General features: G+C 38.5%; 1 protein-coding gene across 1 annotated transcript in view; it reads right to left on the bottom strand.

Moving 5' to 3' along the window:
• Nucleotides 1–22,466, bottom strand: part of igf1ra (insulin-like growth factor 1a receptor) — a 99,246-nt gene that overhangs the window by 67,746 nt on the left and 9,034 nt on the right. Inside the window, exon 2 of the mRNA XM_082181885.1 lies at nucleotides 15,461–16,024. Coding sequence (XP_082038011.1) covers nucleotides 15,461–16,024 — 564 coding nt within the window. The remainder of the gene's footprint in view (nucleotides 1–15,460; nucleotides 16,025–22,466) is intronic.

The following is a 22,466-nucleotide window of genomic DNA, read 5'->3' as shown; positions in this document are numbered from 1 at the left end:
GTTTGCATATACAGAGCAAAACAATAAATAAATCACAATGCAGCAGCTCTCTCAAACAAAGCAGAGTCTGTGTCCTGTACAAACTCTCACAGTCCACACGGTCACAGCTCGGGGACCCACATTTGGGGCAAGGCTTGGGATTTTTTTACGGGAATTTTTGTATAAACACTCCCATTCAGCATAGGCTGCCGTAATGGCTGCCACTCTTGCTCTGGCAGCAGCTCTGCCATTTAGGGGAAGCGTCTGCTAAAAGGTGAAGCGCTCTCTCTATGTGAGAGTTTAGAAAGGAGGAAAAAAGACATAAACAGATTACTCTAGACCACACATGCTTTTTAAGGAACTCTGGCATCCTTGTAGCTCATGAAGAAGGCACGCTGAAATGCTAACGGTGTGCTGAACTGGGAGCGTTATGCAGGGTGCCCTTTCTCTACGGTTTCAAAACAAATAAAAATAGAAATGTGGTCAACCTGGGACATTATTGGCAGCAGGCGGACAGCAAGCAAGAAGGGACCCCTGGTTAGTTATATTAGCAGCACAAGATGTGTTCCCTTTGCAAACAGTGTCAGAGTGTTTACATTAGAAATACGGGGGGGACAAAAAAGCAAATCCATCTAAAGGTGCTTGTGAAACCTCAAGCAAATGAAGGGGAAAGGAATGTCCAATCAAGCTTGTTTACATGTACTTACATGTTTGGCTTGGTTTGCATGCAAATCATGTCACATGAGAAAAAGCTCAGTCAGTAGGAACACAGTAAATACATAAAGTGGTATTCAAAACAATATAAAAAAACATTCAGACTTTTACAGAATTTAGATTTTTAATAAATGCTGTTGTTTTTACTTTCTATTCATCCTTAAAAAAGAATCCTGAAAAAACTGTCTCGCAAACTACAAAAATATTAAGCAGCACAACTGTTTTCAACATTGATATTAATAATAAATGTGTCTTCAGCGCTAAATCAATCAGCATATTAGAAGGATCATGTGACACTGAAGACTGGAGTAATGGCTGCTGAAAATAAAGACTTGCCATCGCAGGAATAAATTACATTTAAAAATAGAAATATTTTACAATATTACCATTTTTACTGTATTTTTTACCACACCTTTGAACATTATTTTCAAGTAACCAGGATATTAAAATGACAAAAATAATGGGACTTATTTTTTATTCAGGCTTTACTGAATGAGAGGTTAAAACGGGTCTCTATATGGTTGAAAAACAAAAACGAAGATGGCTTGGTGACATCAGCCATAAAGGTTTCAGAAGCAAATGTATTACATTTTGATGAGATATTACAAAAACAAACTATTTTTTAATTGAACAAATGCACACAAATGAATCCAACAGTAGTTGGGTTTGATTTGGATTTTTGATGTTGAAAATTTGAAGTAATAAAGAAACATTAAAAGTAATCAGGTAAAATATGAAAGAACAAGAGAGCCGATCTCCATCGTGAGCTTTGTTCGATTGTTATTCTCTGAGAGGAGGATACACGAGTGCTCACATACACACGCTCAATATACACCAAACTACATCTTAGTAACTGATGATAGACAAAGGTTGGGGGGGATTTCAAAGGTCTGCAGTGTGTTTTTCTGCCTGAATAGTCGACTTTCAAACTGAAGTGCCAACATAGATGAAAGGCAGCCTAATTTAACTCCAGCCCCCACGAGCCGCTAATGGTTGACAGAAAACATAGTCAAGAGGGGATTGTATGGGTAGTTGTACATGGGATGCTTTAACTGTATTATCTGGGTCTTTTTACATGGCTTATCTCGTGAGATTTCTAAATAGACTTGCCAACTTGTATGCTGTCAGCGCTACTCTCTCATATGTGGCCAGAAGGTTCTTAAGATTGCTTCATGAACTTTATTGGGCAATAGATGGCTTGATCAATATTTACTGAAGCCCATACCGATACAATCCAGTGTGTTACTAAAATGGATGTGGGACTGATGTCAGAACGACATCATAGAGCCGAAGTAACATTGTTTTCCAGGAGCTGATTTATGTGTAAACTGCTCGATCGAGCTTCTGAACAGCCACATCAGAGACCCATTTAAGACTGGGAATGAAACGGCACAGAAGTATTTTTGACTGACTCATTTGCTTTTAGGCATCTGCTGCTGTACTTTGTAACTGTTTATGTTATGCAGGTGCTTTTTTTTTTTTTCATGATAGTTTCTGATATTTAGATAAAGTGCTCTTAGGGGACATCATGCATTCAAAAACAGCTAGACGCATCACAGCAAAATGGAACAAAATGCAGGTGTCAATCAAACTTTTTAAAGTTACAAAGATTTTAACTTGACATCACCTTAAAAAAAAACACAGTAGCGCTAATGAAAATTAAAAGACAAAAATTATTTACTAACAAAAAAAAAAAGACTAAATTTACTAAAGTGAAGCTAAAATATATTTTCATGACCCTCAAAACAAAACAAAAAAATATTCTAATAAATAATAAAATATATAATTTAGTAACATTAATACAATGCTTTTTTTTTTCTTTTTTTTACTGAAAAAAAACCCCTGATTTAATCTAGATATGATCTTTCCCCAAAACTGGCAGGAGGCGGATGACATGCTGTCATTCTAAGGCACATAAAACACTGTACGTCACATATCAGATCACAAACTAAACAAATCTCAGCCAACTGCAGTCTGAAAAGTGGTCCAACCCTTCACCATTCATCACTCCGTAATTCAAAGATGAGCATATTAATAATAGAAAACCATGAAGGCCGCAGACGAGGGGGGAAATCCTCCCACAAAGCCCTCTTTCTTTCACTTGACCAAGCAGTGGATATAGCGATGCTGTTGTGCACTTGAGAAACATCTAAATTTATCTGACAGAGTAAATGGCGGGGCAGACGGCTCAGAGAGAGTGTGTCTGTGTGCTGACACAGGAGCACAGCTGTGATTCTCCTGACCTTTATGTCGCGTGGTGGGGTTGTCCCGCGTTCGCCGCTCTCTCCCGTGGGAAAGACAGACAGAGCACTGGCTGGCCATCAACACCACATGCGAAGACACGCTCTCATAGCAAAGCTCAGGATATTTAAGGACACATGAGAATGGATTATCACCCACTAATGATGCATCTAACATCTGGCAGCCTTCAGTATCTCTTCTCTGAAAAAAGATATGACTCTAAAGGTAAAAGTCAGAGAAATGTATCACAGACTGATAAGCCAGCTTCCTAAAATGTGCAAAACATGGAAGTAACCAGGTGAATCCTCATCCACCAGATCAAGGATGGATGGCACCGCTCACCCTTGGCAAACTAAACTCTCGTCACGTGCCAACTGGTGATTCCTGCGAGAAGCAGAGGCAGGCCAAGGAAGTCCCCATCTGGCAGAAGGGAACCGTGCCACACACCCACTGCCACCTGTGCCCATTCAACAGAACACTGATAACAATAGACAGGCTGAGGATGACATAAGAGTGAAAGAAAGAATAAAAGAATAAAAAGAATGAAACACAGAGAGAAATAGATTGAGCCCAAATGTATTGATACTGATATATTTTTCTTTCTTTCTCACTCTATTGAAGCGAATCGTGCTAAGGCAAACATTACTACTACCTATTGCTCATTCTTACGGTAATGAATTTGAGCAAATCTCCAAAACATTCAACCTACACTACTGCTGAAAAGTTTGGGGTCAGTAAGATTTTTTTAATGTTTTTGAAAGAGGTCTCCTATGCTCACCAATGCTGATCAAAAATACAGCAAAAAATAAGCAATATCAGATTATTACAATTTATAAACCATTTAAACTATATATTTTTCTATTTTAATAGATTTAATTAGATTAAATAGATTCATTGTAATTTATTCCTGTGATGCAAAGCTGAATTTTCAGCATCATACTCCAGTCTTCAGCGTCACATGATCCTTCAGAAATCATTCTATAATGTGCTGATTTGGTGGTCAAAAAACATTTCTTATTATTATCAATTTTGAAAACAGTTGTGCTTTTTAATGATTTTGTGGTCACTTTTTTTGTTTAGGATTTTTTAAAATCCTATCAAACTGAGTATCTACAATGGCACAAGCACCTGTAACCCTGGTAGGTGGACATTTCTATTCTAACGGTTTAATAAGCCGCTTTCACGTCTCTGTTTGCGATCAGATCATTTTAAACCGCTAAACTCCAGGAACGTTTTCAGTCCAATTATCCAGTAGGCGAATACATTCAAACAATCAGTGCAAAACAGCGCTAATGTAAAGAAAACCAGGCTTACTACATCAGAGATGACAGAGAGAACAGTGACTCACGGCCAGTTTTCAGTAATTATTCATTCCAGTGTGTGTTTAAAACACGAGCTCTGTCATATTCTGTGATTGTTTCTGAAAAGCACCAGCCCTCACGCATCACGCTGTGTGAAATACAGACTGAACAGGACGTCAAAACATCCTTCCACTGTATGGCCAGATGATACGCAAACTACGTTTCTCGGCTGGATAAAGCTAACTAACGTCTCGCTAGTAAAGTTTTGATGGATGCGGATTGTAATGAAGGTAAAGACGATTGCAGTGACGTACAGGAGTCGTACAGTAAGCAAAACGAAAGTCCTAAAGAAAAGGTAAACGCTCTAAAAAGCTCTAAACGAGCTCTTTGCTGTTGCACTGTACACATACAGTACAGTGAATTGTGAAAAGTTCTTTGACGTGTGCTTTGATGTGCATACATTTATGAATTATATGAACTTATATCATGTGATCATTTGGTATCCATTTGGAGTCTCCAAGTGTCCTTTTTTGGAAATGCACCTAAATTTCCCATGAAAAAATCTGATAGTTACTTTGCTGGATATAGCAAATGATGACAAAATGAACGTGTTGAACAAGAAAAATTATGGATGCTTAATTTCACAATAAGTATGCGATTAATCACACAAAAGGGTGGGATTTATCAAAAAAAAAACAAAAAAAAAACTTTCATCTATCAACAGCCCTAATAAAAACATATGTGAGGCAAACCTGTTATCATCAGTGACTCAGAAAGGGTTAAAGAAGGATTACGCTTATCAGGTGTATTTCAATGAGTTGAGTAACTCCATATGATTTCCTTTGTAATTTTATGGCTGCCTTTCATCTTCACAGCACGTACATCCCTGCGGAGACACTGAACTCCCTCACACTTCCAGCACGTTCTTACACAATAATGAGCTCAAGTATATTATTTACGTTCACGCACACCACATGGACATATTATAAATCAAGCACGTGGCTTTTCTCAAGGAAAAAAGCCAATCATTGGAAGAAGAAAAACAGCGGGCTTAACTTTAGCACGACATACAAGGGTACTCATACTAAACATTTAAACGTGTGAATTTTTAGCTTTTAGGATGTCCCACTGAGTTATTCTAACCAATAAAAAACATTTTAAGAAGCTCTTACCCACTTCATTCAGAAAGAAAGAATGGGGGCTTGTAAAACTGAATCCTTTTTGCGGGTACCACTAAATGAGAGACATGAAATATGAGCTTCTCCTCGAACAATCTACAGAATCTGTCAGTTTGCTGCTCGGCCTTGAATAAAATAACAACAGTAGTTATCATTTTGCTTTGAGTTAAATGTTTGTGAACGGAATCATCCAATTCATTGAATAGATGATTATTCATTCACAAATCAGACATTGCTACTTTTCTCATGAAAATGTATCAGATTTTAAACAGTGCAGAAAATGTTAAATGTGTATTAGATTAACAGTGTTTGTTAATATAAGTAAAAAAAAAAAAAGGTTTTTGAAAGAAGTCTCTTAGCTCACCAATGCTGCAATTATGTGATCGAAAATACAGTAAACAGTAATGTTGTAGTATAATATTTCAAATTAAAATAAGTTTTTCTATTTTAATGTATTTAGAATGTAATTTATTCTTGTGATGCCAAAGCTGAATTTTATAGTGCAGTCTTTCAGTGTCACATGATCCTTCAGAAATCATTCTAATATGCTGATTTGGTGCTGAAGAAATATTTTTAATTTTGCTCGTTAATATATTTTTTTTTTCAGGAATCTTGAAAAGAAAGTTCAAAAGAAAAACAAATATTTGAAATCGAAAACATTTGTAACAATATAAAAGTACTGTCACTTTTGATCAATTGAAAGCATCCTTGCATAACAGTATTAATTTCTTTCAAAAAATAATAACCCCACATTTTTTGAATGGTAGTATCTGTTGACTAGACTGTACACTAATAAATCATGAATCTGTATATCTAATACTATGCATTTTAGCACTTGTTGATACCACTCAATTCCACATTTTTCATTTAGATTTCTGACAGAAATCTCAATTATTACAGACACCTAGTGAGAAACAAGAGGAGTCTCACGATAGTCGGGTAAAGTAAAAAAGTAAATGGGTTTAACGTAACAGTGGCTGTGCTGGAGGCACTCAGAGACACTGGAACTAATGCAAAAGACAGGTGGCACCAAACTTAAGAAAGAATACGTGAGTAACTTCACCCCTGGTCATGAACCCCTTCCTGTCAGCTGCTCTGTCCTCTCGATCTGTTCAAGTCCCGAGAACCACCTCCAAGTCCTTCAAATCAGGAATCAAAACTCTATAACTCCTCTTTCTGACAACATAAGGTCACACCACAACCATTAAAGATGCAATCCATCACTGAAGCAACTGACAGGACACTTGCGGTATAGAGACAGCAGGTGCCATCACACAAGAAGAGTCCATATGGGTGGTCATGGGGGTACAACAGCCAAATTTAGTCCGATTAATCATCGAAAATTAAGAAATTTGAAAAATACAAATGTAAATGTAAATTATTTTAGGGACGCATCCGCGATAGTCACATCACTCTCAGCAAACATCCACGTAAACAGTCGGTTATTAAGTTTTGATGGATGCAGATTGTAATGAAGGTAAAGACGATAGCAGTGTTGCAATCAGTCAGTTATGTGTTGTAAACAATTGAGAAAGAAAACAGATGTGTATCATTATATTGGATCGGCGCATGCATCTTAAAGTGACAGCAGCCTCATGTACCTGCAGCTGTTGGTCACGAATGTTAATCAAACAACAAAAGAGAAAGAAAATCTCTTGTAAATTTAACAAAAATAAATTTTATTAATTATATTTAATTTACACAGTTTGTAAATTCAATCATTTTCAGCAGAAATTAGATTAAGATATATAGTTGTCTTTGTTTTTTAGATAGGGAAATGTCATATCTGGGAGCACTTGGCATCAAAAAGTTTGAAAACACCCACATTAATGACCTAAGCCACATCTCCATTCAGCTGCCACAAAGTAGTGTGTGTACTCAGACCGATGGTGCCATACTATGCCAGCTCTGCCAACTAGCAGTAAGGACACCCACAGCGGCGGAAGGAGAGCATTCGTCATTCCTGCCACGTAACCTGGACTGAGAAGACTCTGACATGTTGTGGACATGCCAGGCCCCTGGAGCGCTCTGAAAGGAAAGCGTAGTATTCGTGCTGATTTTTATGAATGAGTGTCGAGTGCCGTAGATGAATCACGACTTCTGTGTCGACGCTAGCCAGGAGGCAGCAGCCAGATCCACACACAAACACACAGAACGTATGCCTACATTCACTGCCTCATACAAAGCCACCAGACAAGACACACAAACACACAGGGAAACGGGTAGGGTGGAGATATGGCTGTATGAAGTGTGTGGGTGCGTGTCTGTATAGATTCTGCAGTCGACAAAAGTCTTTGAACGCGACCGCAATTTACTAAAAAGAAATCCCACGATTCTCTTCTCTGTACTGTATAAAAATCACAAACCCTGGAGCTATTCAAATATTTTTGCTACATGTTTAACAGTCTATAAATTCAGAAGCACGACTATGTATGTAAGCCAATAAATATGTGGAAACTCATGAATGTATAGACGGTTGTTAAACTACTCCACTGCTGCTTTAATCACATGGCAGCTGCCATAGAAACAAACGCCTTAGTTGTTACATTCACACACCCACTTCTTTTCACTTTTACTGAAAATCTCTTTTTGAAGCTGCACCATAACTCAAATTAATAAATGAGACTACGGTTTGTATTCATGTAACATAATAGAGCATGCCATTAACAAAAGCAAAGACAAGGGTTCGATTTCCAGGTAAAATGTTGAATCTTGAATGCAATTTAAGTCACTTTGGATAACATACAATGATTTGCATTAATCATTACATAATTCCATTTAAGTCTATTCCCATTGTATCACATATTTCTATAGCTTTATAACCATTCACAGACCAGATCAGAAGCATTTAAAGTAGTTAATCAGGTTAGAATATACTACATAACATATCCCGATGTTCAGTACTGACGAGTCAATGCTAGCTGTCGAAAGTAAGAGCCAGACTGCAGATTTTTTGGCAGTTGGAGTTGATAGATTTCACAGAAAATCATGTAGCATTATGATGGGCACAGACTTTGGTCTATGATTTAGGGCACTTTCACACTTGGTTCGATTGCCTGTTCCAAACCCGAGTTCGATTGCTCCCCCCTCCCCATTCTCCCCATGGACTGTTCACACATTATATTTGTATCCGAACCGCGGTACGCTTGCATCATCAGGCTGCAGCTGGCGCGTAGTCGTGTTGCTTGGTAACCGCTATGAATGAAAAGGAGTCAAAATGGATAGAATTGCTCGCTTCACATTTGTTCTTCTTTTTTTTAAGGATACAGAAACACACTTGCGTCTGTCTGGTGCAAAAGTACTAAAATCGTTCCAAAGACAGCAGGCTGTCCGCCGAAGACAATTTTTGCGGAGGCAAGCAGAAATCATCTCTCTGCTTGCAGTGCGTCAATCCCGCTTTTCATCAGGGTAAGCGTATACACACACATATGCACGCATCACATTATACATCAATAGCGGTTCACTTCTGCGATTTGGTACGATTGCGTTCATATATCAGCAGCGAACCGTACTGGAGTTCACATGAACCGTACCCCAGACCACCCTTTTTAAGCGGACTAGAGTACGGTTCGCGGGTGCGCATCCGAGTTCAGAAGACAGCGTTCACATCATCCAAACGAACCGAACTCTGACGTCATTCGAACCTGGGTGCGCACCAAAAGTGTTAGTGTGAAAGAGGATATCAAACATGTTATACCACACAATATTAAGGCAAATAATTAACAATTATGGGGTTTTTTTTCACAATCGTGCAGGTCAACAACGTCCAGCAGAGTCCAGTAAAACTGAGCAGGAAAAGCACATGTGACCAAATTGATTTTGTTGTCTTCAGTGTGGATCACAGCAGAATTTGCAAAAAGATCTGATCAGATTACTGAAGGGGACTTTTTAATGGCTAGAAGAAGAAAGAAAAAAAACAGCACGTTTGTGGCCAGAAGGACAGTAAACCAATTAATTATGTTTACTCTAATACATAGAACCAAGTTTGCCTTCTCAGGAGACGGAAATGGAAGGAGATTCGTTTTTGTAGATTTCTTCACAAAGAGCTTTAGAAAAACCTTAGACAAGTAAAACCTCCCACACATGTCTGGGCAAGGCCAGTGATTACACACAACCTACAGGGATATGACACAGGACACGACATCCTCCTTACAAAAAACGGACACCCCTCCTCGGCCCCCCCAGGTTGTGTCGTGCTTTTCCTTTATACTCCTGAAATGCATTTGCAAAAGTTCATTGAAATAACACAAACACATCCTGGTCTTCCCAAAGCATTATGTATCTGTTTCTATCATTACAGCAGGCAAGAGAGCATGGAAACCACTTTAAAGAGGATTTCAAAATTTTCAAACAACCAGAGACATCTGCGAAACTTTGGAAGTCTTCATCTCAGAGCCAAACTATACTCCGCTTGGTAAACCAGCCTCATACTAAAAGTTTCTATATCAACAGACAGATAGACACAAACAGGGTCTAAAATTTACTTTTTGCAAATGGAGTTACAAATGGAGGATTTAAAAAAAAGAAGAAACATTCGAGATAAATGTAAGATTATACATTTTCCATTCACACTAAGAGACTAAAAGACAGAGAGACGGACAGATTCTGAGAGATTCAAAGACAGACAGACGGACAGATTCTGAGAGATTCAAAGACAGACAGACGGACAGATTCTGAAAGATTCAAAGACAGACAGACGGACAGATTCTGAGAGATTCAAAGACAGACAGACGGACAGATTCTGAGAGATTCAAAGACAGACAGACGGACAGATTCTGAAAGATTCAAAGACAGACAGACGGACAGATATCAAGAGATTGATAAACAGACAGGCAAACGTGTTTATCGATCGCAAACAGACGAAACAAAGACAAACGAAAGGTAAAAATAAGAGACTGAAAGACAGACAGACGATCGATATATGGATTCTAAGAGTATGAAAAACAGATAGACGATAGATAGAGCGACTAATATATAGATAGACAGACAGACCAATAGACTGACTGACCAACAGACAAGACAGACAGAGATTGGACTGGACTAAAACACTGAACCAGTAGTTACCAGGTTACTGAACTCATGACTGAACATTGAGCACTGTTCTGCGAGAGAGGGTCAGTTTAGCCTTCATTAGGCGACACTATCTGAGCTGATCTGTGCTTTACACAGGAAATCTGCAATCTGCGCATTATGTGGCACAGCTGAGGAATGTGAAAAATCCCAGGTATGCAAGCCATAGAGGATGCAAAATGGTTTGATCAGACAAATCAGCAAGCCTTCGGGACAACAACAAGAGTTTGCACTGTTGTTTGGGGTTGTTTTGCAGCCAATGAAGCCCAGGGGGCTCAAACCCATGCTCAGACCCCGTTATCCAACAATCCTCTCCCCCTCCCCTCTCTGGTCTGGGGTACGCAAGCATGTTTTTCAGGGGGAAGACGTGCTTGTCTGGATCATAGGGGCCCAGACCTCAGAGTAGGTGAGGTCACAAACCCTGAATGCACACACACACACACACACACAAAGTGTACAAACACACAATGTCAGCGAGGCCACAAGCGAGCAAACAACTGGATGGGTCACTAGAGTAACAGGCAGACGGGTGGTGGGGCCAGGAGTGTAAACAGTGAGGAGAGTTATCTAACGGCTAGAGCTGTTAACAGCCCGCGATAAGAGCCCTGGAAGAGAGAGGGGAGGAAATGGCAGTAATAATGTTGAGAGGGGGCCGTAAAGAAAAAAAAAACGACAGACAAAATAAGTGGGAAGGGAGGAGAGGTTGGCGGACAGGAGGGAGGAGATTAAGGAGGGCTGACGGTTCGCTCCCCCTCACTGAAGAGTCTTGTTTTTGTGCTTGTAAACTTGACATTTCTCATCAACACTTCGCCTCTCACAGACCTGAGGACGTCCGTTGCATGCCTCCTCCCAACAGACCCCTTCCTATTCCCACCATCAAACCGAACTGGCATTGCAAAATGTCTCCGGAGACAAAGAGCAGAGACACATTCAAACACACACAGACACACACAGATTACAAACATACACAAATCATACCTACAGCCACCACCAGGGGCTCCGTTTAGACTACAACAACATTCTCAGCTGCCATACTCAGTTGAAGATTGTTCATTTTTTTATAATTTTTTTGTGGTTTTATGCCACATCAACATCTAAGGCTATTTTAATGACAAGAACAGGGGAAAAAATTGTGTAAAAAAGTACATACACAAGTACATAAACATTTAAAAAGGAGATCATGGATAAACAAGATTAAATAATTAATTGGTTATTATTTTTATTTATTTAAATGTTATACTTGTAAAACATATTACAGACCTGCTCTAATAGTGACATCAGTCTGAGACCACTTGTGTTAAATGCTTCTTCTTTGCATCCAAATTCAGATATTACTTTATAATTTCTTTAACATTTCTCAATTCTAAAACTTCAGGTTTAAATAAAAAAAAAAGCGCCATATTTTCATGGTGGTCCCAGAATTTCAGACCAACAGATATGTCTGTGATTGGCTACAATGATCAGCGCTTCAAAAACATGTTATAAATAGAAACCTTTGACGCACTTTACAGAGCACTTACACAGATGCACACGGAACACACGGTATCGCCGGTACTATGTCAAACAGAAATGTACAATAGAGAGGATTAAACAAACCGTACAATACGTATAAAAATGTATAACTGAATGTGGGGGTATGGACTAATGTACCGGTAGCATGTTTATAAGATATACACTAAATACACTGTTTAAAAAAATACGCTAAATAATTTTGTTCATCAGGTAGCGGTGATTAAACATATGCTTTGATTACATTACTGACCACATTAACTCTGCAACATAATAATACATTAATGGTCAAAATAATTGACATGCCATACATGCAAAATCAATTTTGTAGAATTTCTAAGACTACGAGTACCCATTAAAAGTTCTTCCAGCCAATGGAATTGCTTTGTGTACTGTTACTCAAGGGGCAGATTGAATCGTTCATGACATCAGAGATTAACTCAACAGCCATTCACAACCCTTTTGGATCAATGTATTCCTGAATGAAATCAAAATACATTTCTTTATCACCAGAGATAGATTATTAGAGCATAGGCCTAAGCAGGTAAACAAACATTACAAGGCATTACAAATGGAAAGGACATGAACTCCAGGCACAAGGATGCATACACAGAGGTGACGGTAACAAGTGCATGCAAGAACAGGCAAGGAATGCTTTAATGGTATTACATTTCAGAAAAAAAGCAAACAATAGTGCTGTTGTGGACACCCTCATCTCATAACAAACAGGCAGAGTCTCGCACATACGCAGGAGCTGATTGACGATTGGTCGCTGACAGCAACTCTTGGTGCAGTAATTAGAGAGAGAGGACTGATCCAAATTGACTACAAAACCACTGTGTGCCCTTGAAGAAACATCTGTGCACAAGAAAAACAAGGCAATTATGCCAAGGGGTGGAAAGCCAGACGGCTGCGCCGAGTGACACAGAGAGTTTGTGCCAATACTAAAGACCGATTCATTTTAGGGAATCACTAAGCTATTTGATTTAAAAAAAATTAAATCTGTCATTTAAAGTTCTCTGTTGCTGTGTCTCAATTCACCTACTTATTATATGCCCTAAAGTATGTACTGTTTTTGTGAAGAAACATTTATAATTAACATTATCGAATTAAAATAGGAAATTTGCGTCAATACCCAACCCTAGTTAAGAAGCCCCTCAGTTCCCCCGTATATCCTTGCCGTGACCTTTCTTTAAGTTTAATCATTCTCACCAACATTTGTGCCTCAAGAACACCGCAAGCTACCGACAGCTCATAAAGCGTAGGAAAATGCTGGGGTGTGATTTTCATAGACAAATTGTTGATTCCTTTGAAGCTCCATGTGGAAACACTGACGGGAAGCGTACACAATCGGACAGGTGGCAGCCCACTGCTTGTTCCAGTAAGTTCTTTGGAGAACACAGATCAATCAGTCGGACCATTAGTAGGTCCTATCTGCTGTGACTACCAGTCGTTGTCTTTGTTTGAGTGTTTGAGCCTTGGATACAGGTGACTCACGCCTCCCCACCTCTGCAAAGGCGAAAACACTGCTTTCAGACACAAGATTACCATACTGAACAGGTGTGCAGGGGAGCAAGTGCTGACACGATGTGGGCGGGAATGCCGGGAAGAGACTGTATCAGCAGTGCAGAGGGGAGTCGCTGAAAAAAAGGACACTCACAAACAGAGTCGCCCACTGATGTGGATCAAATCTCCTGGTAGGGTCAAAGCACGTCACCTCCATACCTTCCTCAAACGTGTCGTCCTCAGGATTGTCGGATTCAAAGAATCCCAAGAGCAACAATAAACATTCAGGCTGTAACGGAGCGCGTTTGTGAGGAGTGTTGATTTCCTCTGTTTGTTTTCAAACGGAGGGAAAGAGGAGGGAGGGCAGCTCTGTGACGGCCTCTCTGAGCCTGGGACTTGCACGGTCTGCAGGTCTCTTGAAGGCCAGGGGTGGAGGGAGCTGTAGTGTTCTCATCCATTATGCTTTTCCCACCATTCTTGTGTGCTTGGGAGAGGAAGAGGGAGCAAACATTCATAAGGGGTAGTTCACTTTCCCAGGCATTCCCAGTCAGATGTAAGGGACACACTGGCATTCATATCTACTGACCTCATGACTACAAAGATAAGAAATCGTAGATGAGGATATTTTGGCTTCAGCCAGGTGATTTTCTCACAACATTCTATCAATCCTATTCACACCAAAAACCAAAAAAATAAATCTGCGTTTGGGGCATCAAAGTAATATTGAGGTATCTAGCTAAATCATCATCCTAATTCAAGCCCATTAATTCCTTGAAGTAAACAGATCAGTTTTGAATCTACACACAAGATATTTCATCTACAAAAAAACATGAAATTAATCAAAGGATGTCGATTTAATAAATATAAAACGAAAACATTTAGAAATTAGAGGTCAACTGATGTGAATTTTTATAGTTTTTGATGTCAATAGCAAATAATATGCACACAAATTTCACTCTTTCCTCATAAATAATTTCAAAAGTACATTATTCTTTAACAATGTGTCTAGGAGCACTGTTATTGGTATAGTGGCTGACCAATATGCATTTTCCAATAGTCAAGGTCTGATGTAAACAAATTTTCTGAAATAAATATATATATTTTACCCAATATTTACTCAAAATTCACAAAACAAATGCTGAAACCAGAAACACTTTTGACAATGTGTCAGTAAAATTTCAACGACAAAAAAAACTAAATTAAAAAAAAACTCAAATCTTAAAAATGGCCAAATAATTACCCTGACTGATATATCGGTTTATCAATAGTGCACAATAAGCCATAGAAGAGCTTCAAACCAACCACACAATAGATCTAAAATAAACTGAAAGGATGTGCAATTCTCAAAGAATTTTCACTTGATACTTCAAAAACAAGTGGATTGAGTGAATAATTTTTCACTCAAAGTTCTTTGCTAAAAAAAAAAAAAAAAAAAAATACAAATATTGGCTAATTATATCAATGTATCATTAGTAATTAATAAGTACAAAATGCATCTGGACAATTATCCAATGAATAAAGGTAATTATTATCCAGCACAATTTGTTGTGTAGAGCTCCTTACAGAACATCACCTCAGGTCACAGAAAACCTTGTTTTGTTTTAGGGCTCTCTGTCTTCAGCTACTGTCAAAGCCGTTGATGAATTGGTAGACAGTCTAGTCATAACTCTCTCAACACAACATAGATTACACTAACCAAATATTTACCTGACAAGATCCTGCCAAAGAGGCAGACCTCCAGTTCCCAAGCAAAGTAAACAGCATCCCTCTATCGATTTAGCTAAACTCAGCTTTATCTTATGCAAACCAAGCCTCATTCAGTTTCACAATTCATTTCACTATTCATTCAAATCCCATGTGAAGGAACGATATATGAAATGCCAGGAGATGTGAATCCATCAGAAATAAAACTTGAAATAAATCAAACATTCGCAAGATCAGGTCTGGTTGGCAAGTTCTTACCCTTCTGGCAGTGGTTGGAGGTCCAGCAGCGGTAGTTGTAGTTGTCATTGAAGCTGGTCTTAATGCACTGCGGTCTGTCCTCCATGATACCTGGACAAACATCACCGCATTCTTTGGACTGCTTGTTCCCATTGATGTAGTTGTTAAACTCTGCATCCATAATGAGCGACCAGTCCACCGAGTCCAAGTAACACAGCTCTGGGTTCTTTTCGATTCTGATGGCCCCTCTGGTGATGTTCCTCAGGTTGTGGAGGCCGATATCTTTCAGGCTGGTCATTTCGAAGATGACCAGGGCGTAGTTATAGAACAGGTTGCGTCCTCGGATGACGTTGAGGTTGGGGAACAGCATGCTGAGGCTGTCCAGGCCAGAGACACGGAACAAGAGAAGGTAGTCGGTGACCATGGTCAGCTTGGGGAAGGACAGGGAGCGAAAGTGTTCCTGGTTGAGGTTGTTATTCTTGTCTCCAATGAGAAGGATCTGCAGGTAGCCTTCCACCACCGTGCAGTTATCCAGCTTCTTGAACTCACTGATGTCATTGCGGATATCAATGTGAGGACCACAGACTGGAATGGAGAACAAAAAAAACAGTAGTTAGACTATTATTATCAAAACTGAACGTTGTAAAGCTTCTTTATTAACATTTATTACATTGATAATGTATGCATTTCTTTATTAATAAAAATGAATAAAGAAATAATAAACATAAATATTGAGGAGATTTATTTTGAGGATATTGTGATGGAATAAATAAAGGATATTAACTTTCCAACAAAAGCACACCTCTCTGGTGGACAAACATCTACAAAAGCATGACTTGAATTTAGTCAGAACTGAAGTATCCAGTGTCACTTGTGATAAGCAAGGGACAGTGGAAAAATAATCTCAGAGCATGCTCTTAATTTACAGCGGCTTAGAAGGGATCTGCCAAGTTATCCTATATAACCCTTGGACACCGTAGCAGGGCTCCAGACTAACTTTTTTTTACTAGGAGCACTGTAGCCCCTGACTGAAAATTTTAGGAGCGCAAGCAGAAAATTTAGGGGCACACCTTAAATCAGCTTGCAATGCAATTATTCAAATTTCCCCCAAAATAACTGTAATACTGAAAAATTATTTAAAGGGATACTTCACCTCTGGAAAGATGAATGTGTATTTAAAATAGGTCATTTATGTAGAAGAAATGTGAAATTGTTTTTGAATTTGGAGCTTTCTAGACTGAGAAAAGCCAGAAAATGTATTTTTGGCTTATGTGGATGAAAGACAACAACTCCCAGAATGCACTTGCTTCGCTGCCCTAGGAGGCCACTCCAAAGCCACGCCTACCGGAAAGAGAGCGCAGTTGAAAACAACAAGGCTAGGCTACTAGTGAGACTCCGTGATGAGTTTGCCCGGTATTTCGAGATCACCCAAAATGTCAGGGATTCGGCTTTTGCGTTCTACAGTCGTCATTCATTATGTTTACTGTGGCGAGCAGGACGAGGCTGAGGGGCGCAGGAGAACGGCGCGAGGCCGGTGGCGTGATTACTGAGACGCACCGGTCTCATATCTCTCACGGAGGAGCGGGAATTTTCTTAGCAATGTTAAAACGCACATCAACCAATCACTTGTTTAGCGTTCATGTAAACACTACATTCAGATTCACCAATTGGAATGAATTCAGTTAGATTGAAACAAAAGGTGTGCATGTAAACAATGAATGGCGACTGCAGAAACCAAAAGCCGAATCCCGGACATTTTGGACGATCTCGACGGCCGGACATGTCCGGGAAAAAGAGGATGGTAAACCGTACTACTCAGCTTTCTCCTACTACTCAGCTTTCTCCACAGAACAAGAGCCTGCTAGCTTAGCTTCCAAAGAAAGACGGCTGATACTATGTGTACATTCTGTGAGTGACATCCCACCTCCTATGGGCGGGCTGAAAACATGCGGGACAGCTCCTCCTACTGGCTGTAGTCTTTAGCCTCTGGCCAAAAAATCCTTTTCCAGACAAAAAATACATAAATCTCTCATCTCAGGGGGATATGAGGGTAGAAAGCACGGTAATTCGAAAATACTACAGGTTTTCTACTAATACAAAGCTTAATGCTAAATCCTGAAGTATCCCTTTAATAATAAATAGACTTAACGTACAGATATTACAATGTGCAGTTTTATTTTAAGTTCACAGGGCTCCAGACTAACTTTTGAGGGCAGCAGCACCGGAGCCACTGAGTTCTACAAAAAAATATCTGGTAGCACTGGGGCTGACAATAAAGCACTTAGCTTAATTTAGGGTGTAGATGAAATTAACTTTAATTATTATCATTCATAATGTCTTAATTTTCATTAAAAAGCAAAACGAGGGAAAAAAATTATATTAGGGAGTGAAAATAGCCAATAAGCAACCTACTGTTTACAATGGTAATTTATTTATTTTATTATTTTTAAATAAGTGTTTAAATAAGAGTTTTCTGTAATTAAGAGTTAGATCTTAATTTTTTTTTTTTTTTGGGACAATCTTTGAAGGATAAACAAAAGATTTGTTGGTCATCACATTAAAAATAACATTTATATATGATAGTTTTGAAGTGCAGGAAAAAGATGTGTAGTAAGCTACTTGTAAGCGTTTGACTATTTCTGTCTCATTATGATTACAGTTACTACATTAAATCCATGGTGAATGTTGCTGATTTGTGGACTGAAAGCCTTCTCTAAGTGTTTCTCCTGGTCTCTACGTCAGTGCTGTTTGATCTGATATCTATGGTTTATAACAGAGAACTCTGCGCCGAATCAGAATGTTTCTCACTGGATCTCGCAGCTATGATATTATTAATTCTGTGGCGAATTCAATGGATTTCTTCACTGGATCTCCACAGTCTGGATTTCATAGTAACAGTGTCGCGTGATCGAGATCGGCGCGCAACTTGCAAGTTCGGGGCGCTGCGCTGCGCTGTCTATTATTGGTCCGGACTAATAAACGGTCCGTGAAGCATAAATGAGTAGTGCATTTTCGTTTCGCCTTCATTTTGTTTGGATTCGCTGCTCGGCAACGTTGTGGTTGCGCCAGCGCGACCTAAATAAATATTTGGTCGCTGCGGCAGGAAAAATGGTCGTAAAATGCGACCGATTGGTCGCAGTCTGGAGCCCTGTTTTAGCCCTGTTCTGGAGCACTTTGTTGCCACTTTATATCAATGTTGCTGCAAGTTATTTGTCTCTCTTTAAAGTCACTGAAAAACGAAAATAGCCTAAACATCTGTAGACCGCACAGGCTATTGGATATCATCAACCAATAACAATATAACTATTAAAAAAATAAAATAATCTTTAGCATCCTAGCATTCAATCTTTATTCGATTTTTTTAATGAAGTAGGCTACCTTCATTCTCATGCATTTCCCTATTTTTCAGACTTTGGTTTTCACACACACAGGCCATGATTGATTAGTTAATACTTTTATGGTAATTTACAGCTAAATCAAGGAATCAATAGTATAAACAAAAATTCCCATTGTTTTAAGAAAAAAAACATACTACAGGGGAAAATAAGGAAAAACTACAGATATATTGGATTTAAAGCAACACTAAGGAACTTTTCCTCTTCGGTCGCCCTACAGGTTGGAAGCGGAATTGTCCATTACCGCTGTCGTAAATAATTTTGCCGCCCGCAGTCTACTGTCGCACACACGCTCGCTGTTTATCTAGCACCGGCTTTGAATGAATGATGTCCACAGACAAGGTAGAGTATGTTGCATGATTTCATGAAACCATGATGTATTGCGACATCAGAAACGAAGAAAAACTAAATAATGACTATTGTAAAGCTTGACATAAAGCAAGTCAAATTTGTAGTTTTCTTATGTCTCATTCGAACTACAGAAACGCGACCCGTTTGGCAAACTTGCATAGTGTGGTTATAGCAGATATAGGGCTGCAAAGCGAATCCAGAAGTGCCTTTCACCCTGTTACGACATGATAAACCACTGATACGATTTTGGAAACATTATTTTAAGGTAAAAAATGTTACTTAGTGTTGCTTTGAAAGTAGCGATGAAACGGAAGCAGCGACAGATTATTTTCCAATATTATGACACACATCTGAGTGAAAAGGAATAAAAAAAATTGGGTAGGAACTTGGTTCTACCAATCAGTTCTGAAATGGATTTTGAAATGTTGGCGTTCCACTCAAAAATGAATGTGAGCTTGCAGTCGATTGTGAAGGGGCGGGGTATAAAAGGACTAAATTATTGGAAAAGCCAAAGAAATGTCACCAGAGAGAAGTCTGATGTTTTCACAAGAAGATTTTGATAAAAAATTATGACGTCAAAAGAAAATGCAAAAATGAAACGCATGAATTAATCACAGTAACTTCAACAACATGAACTTCTAAAATAGGTGAATTTTCCTTATATACCGACCAATATCCACATTTTCATGCGTAATACTTTGAAGAGCTAAAGATTTATATTAAGCAAATGCCAAAACGTTAAACAGTAGCATGAACCTAACAAAAGATACAATATGAAAGGTCAAGAAGATTTACATAAGCTACTACAATCTACAGTTAGGAGTAATTCACATCCAACAATAACAAAACAAATGTATGGTGTCCTAGAAGGGGAAATAGATCAGCAGAAGAATACTCTTGACATATGAGCTCCTTTAGCTAAACCTTTTATGTTCTTAGAGAGGCTTAGGTCACCTTCTCTGATAGAGACAGAAAATATCACAGAGCCTCTATGAGACAAATGGAAATATTCTCCCTGCCACGTAAAAAACTAAACAAAACAAAAACACAGCCATGGCTGCCAGAACGCATGGTCCCACACAGAAACAACCTTTTCAATCTCTCTTTACAACCACAATCTAAATAGCCCACTGAGAGACGCAGAAGATGGTGAACTTTTGAGTAATGCAGAAAGGTCAAAATTTCAACAATCTCAGATTGCCTACTGTGCATTATTCTGACAGGAGTGGAAACCGCTTTTCCTGACATGAATTTCCTGTGAAAATGACACGCTTCATGAATCTACATCCCATTTGAGGTTTGGTGTGCCAAAAATAGCAAGCGTGTTGTTTAAAAAAGATCTTTATTTGCTCCTGACAGTGTATTACGCTCATCTAAATTTAGAACGGAAATGATTGCTCCACGAAAAAAAAAAGCATTTGCTTTCCCGTATCATCGCAAATGCCCCAGGGCCGCACTTGGGAGTCATGGAGCTGCATGTCTCCTTTGTTTCATTGCGGCATTTTTTTTCTTTTTTTTCTAAACAATCCCGGGAGAGGGAGGAGAGCCGGAGTGACTCACACAAAGACTAATTTGTTTGTTGATAAAGAGAAACTTTAGTCCTCAGTTCCGGTTGGATCCATTAATAAATTCAGGCGGTCTGGAAAGACACAAAGAGACAAAGACATGGTGTCTGTCAGTTACACGAAAGTAGAAGTTTTTATGCAGTGACACAAAACACCTGACAGCATGTCAAAATGGCTCAAAGGTTATTTAACAGCTAAAAGGATATTTGAATTGGAAAACATACACACAAAAAAAAAAAATAAATGTTTGCCTCAGAAACTGATTTAAAAAAAAACATGTAACGTGCTGAAAAGTCTCATGTCTCCTAAAACTGCCACACAAGAAGCGTGAAGCCAACTGACACAAACATGCCCACTAGTTGACCTCCACATTGAATCATCAAGGATTATGCAAGGCCAAAGAGCTCACCCAGTTCCTATTCCCTTTCCAAAGATCCGGCTGTTCCATAAACACAGCCAGTCAGAGAAGCATCTGAACCCTTCTCCACCCTTGTCATGTTGGTGTTGCTTTCAAAAAGTCAGATTTTACAGGTAAAGGATCCAGTGAAACCGGTCTGCACCAAAGGACAGTTTCCTTCTAAAAGGAGGACTACATGTTTTCAAAGATTATCCTACAGAAATATCAACTTCTTGTTCTCCAGTCGATTCATGTTCTAAATTTCTCTTCATAATTACCTATTTTCACTTAATATACATCAAATTGGGGGTATAAAAGTGCTTACTGATATACATTTTATTATTAATGAAGTACCATCATTCTCATACATTTCCTTTTTCTTTTTAAGACTTTTGTTTTCATACACACAGACCATGATTGACTTATTAATACTTTTCTGGTTTCATCTGTCATTTACAGCTAAATCAATTAATCAATAAACAAAAATTCTCATTGATTTAAGAAAAAAACACACTACAGGGGATCACATGGAAAAACTACAGAAATATTAGACTATTATAATATAAACTATACAGATATACCAAAAGTGTTGGGTTTTTTTTGTTGGTTTTTTTCAGCAAGGGTGCATTTAAATGAACAAAAGTGATAGTAAAACAATTATATAATGTTAAAAAAAAATCTAGCTCAAACGAATGCAGACCTTTCTATTCTACCTTTCTAGACCTTTATATTTAGAATCCTAAATATTTTTTACTATGGTTTCCACAAAAATATTACGCAGCACAAGTGTTTTCTAATAAGTTATGTTTCTTGAGCAACAAATAAGCATTTTAGAAGGATTCCTAGAGTGACACCGAAGACTGGAGTAATAATGCTGAAAATTCAGCTTTGCCAAAGGAATACATTTCTCTTTAAAAAATATATTTTAAACTGTATTTCACAATTTTGTTTATCAAATCAATGAACAAAACAGAGTACTATAATGGAAAAAAGATGGTGATTATTAGTTACAAATAACATTTAATGTTCTCATTATTTAAAAACAATGCACAAATAAAACAAATAAGTTATTGACAATTACAAGTTAAACGATAATTATTAAAGTTGAGATTTTTTTTTTTATATCAGTCAGTCTCTACCACTCAAACAAACCATAACAACTTGAGTTGAGAATCTGTGTAGTCAAAAACACAAGTGAAACCCACTCATTGGCCGCAAGGTACATCGGAGAGGACATATGTCTTATTCCACTGGTGATGGTTGAGGAGAGATCCCCTGATATGATTGTAAAGCGCTTTGGGTGTACAGTACAGTAGTAC

This window comes from Leuciscus leuciscus (assembly GCF_965113295.1).
Source record: "Leuciscus leuciscus genome assembly, chromosome: 10".
NCBI lineage: Eukaryota > Metazoa > Chordata > Actinopteri > Cypriniformes > Leuciscidae > Leuciscus > Leuciscus leuciscus.
Note: the sequence above shows the minus strand (reverse complement) of the source record. Positions and strands in the feature narration are given on the sequence as shown.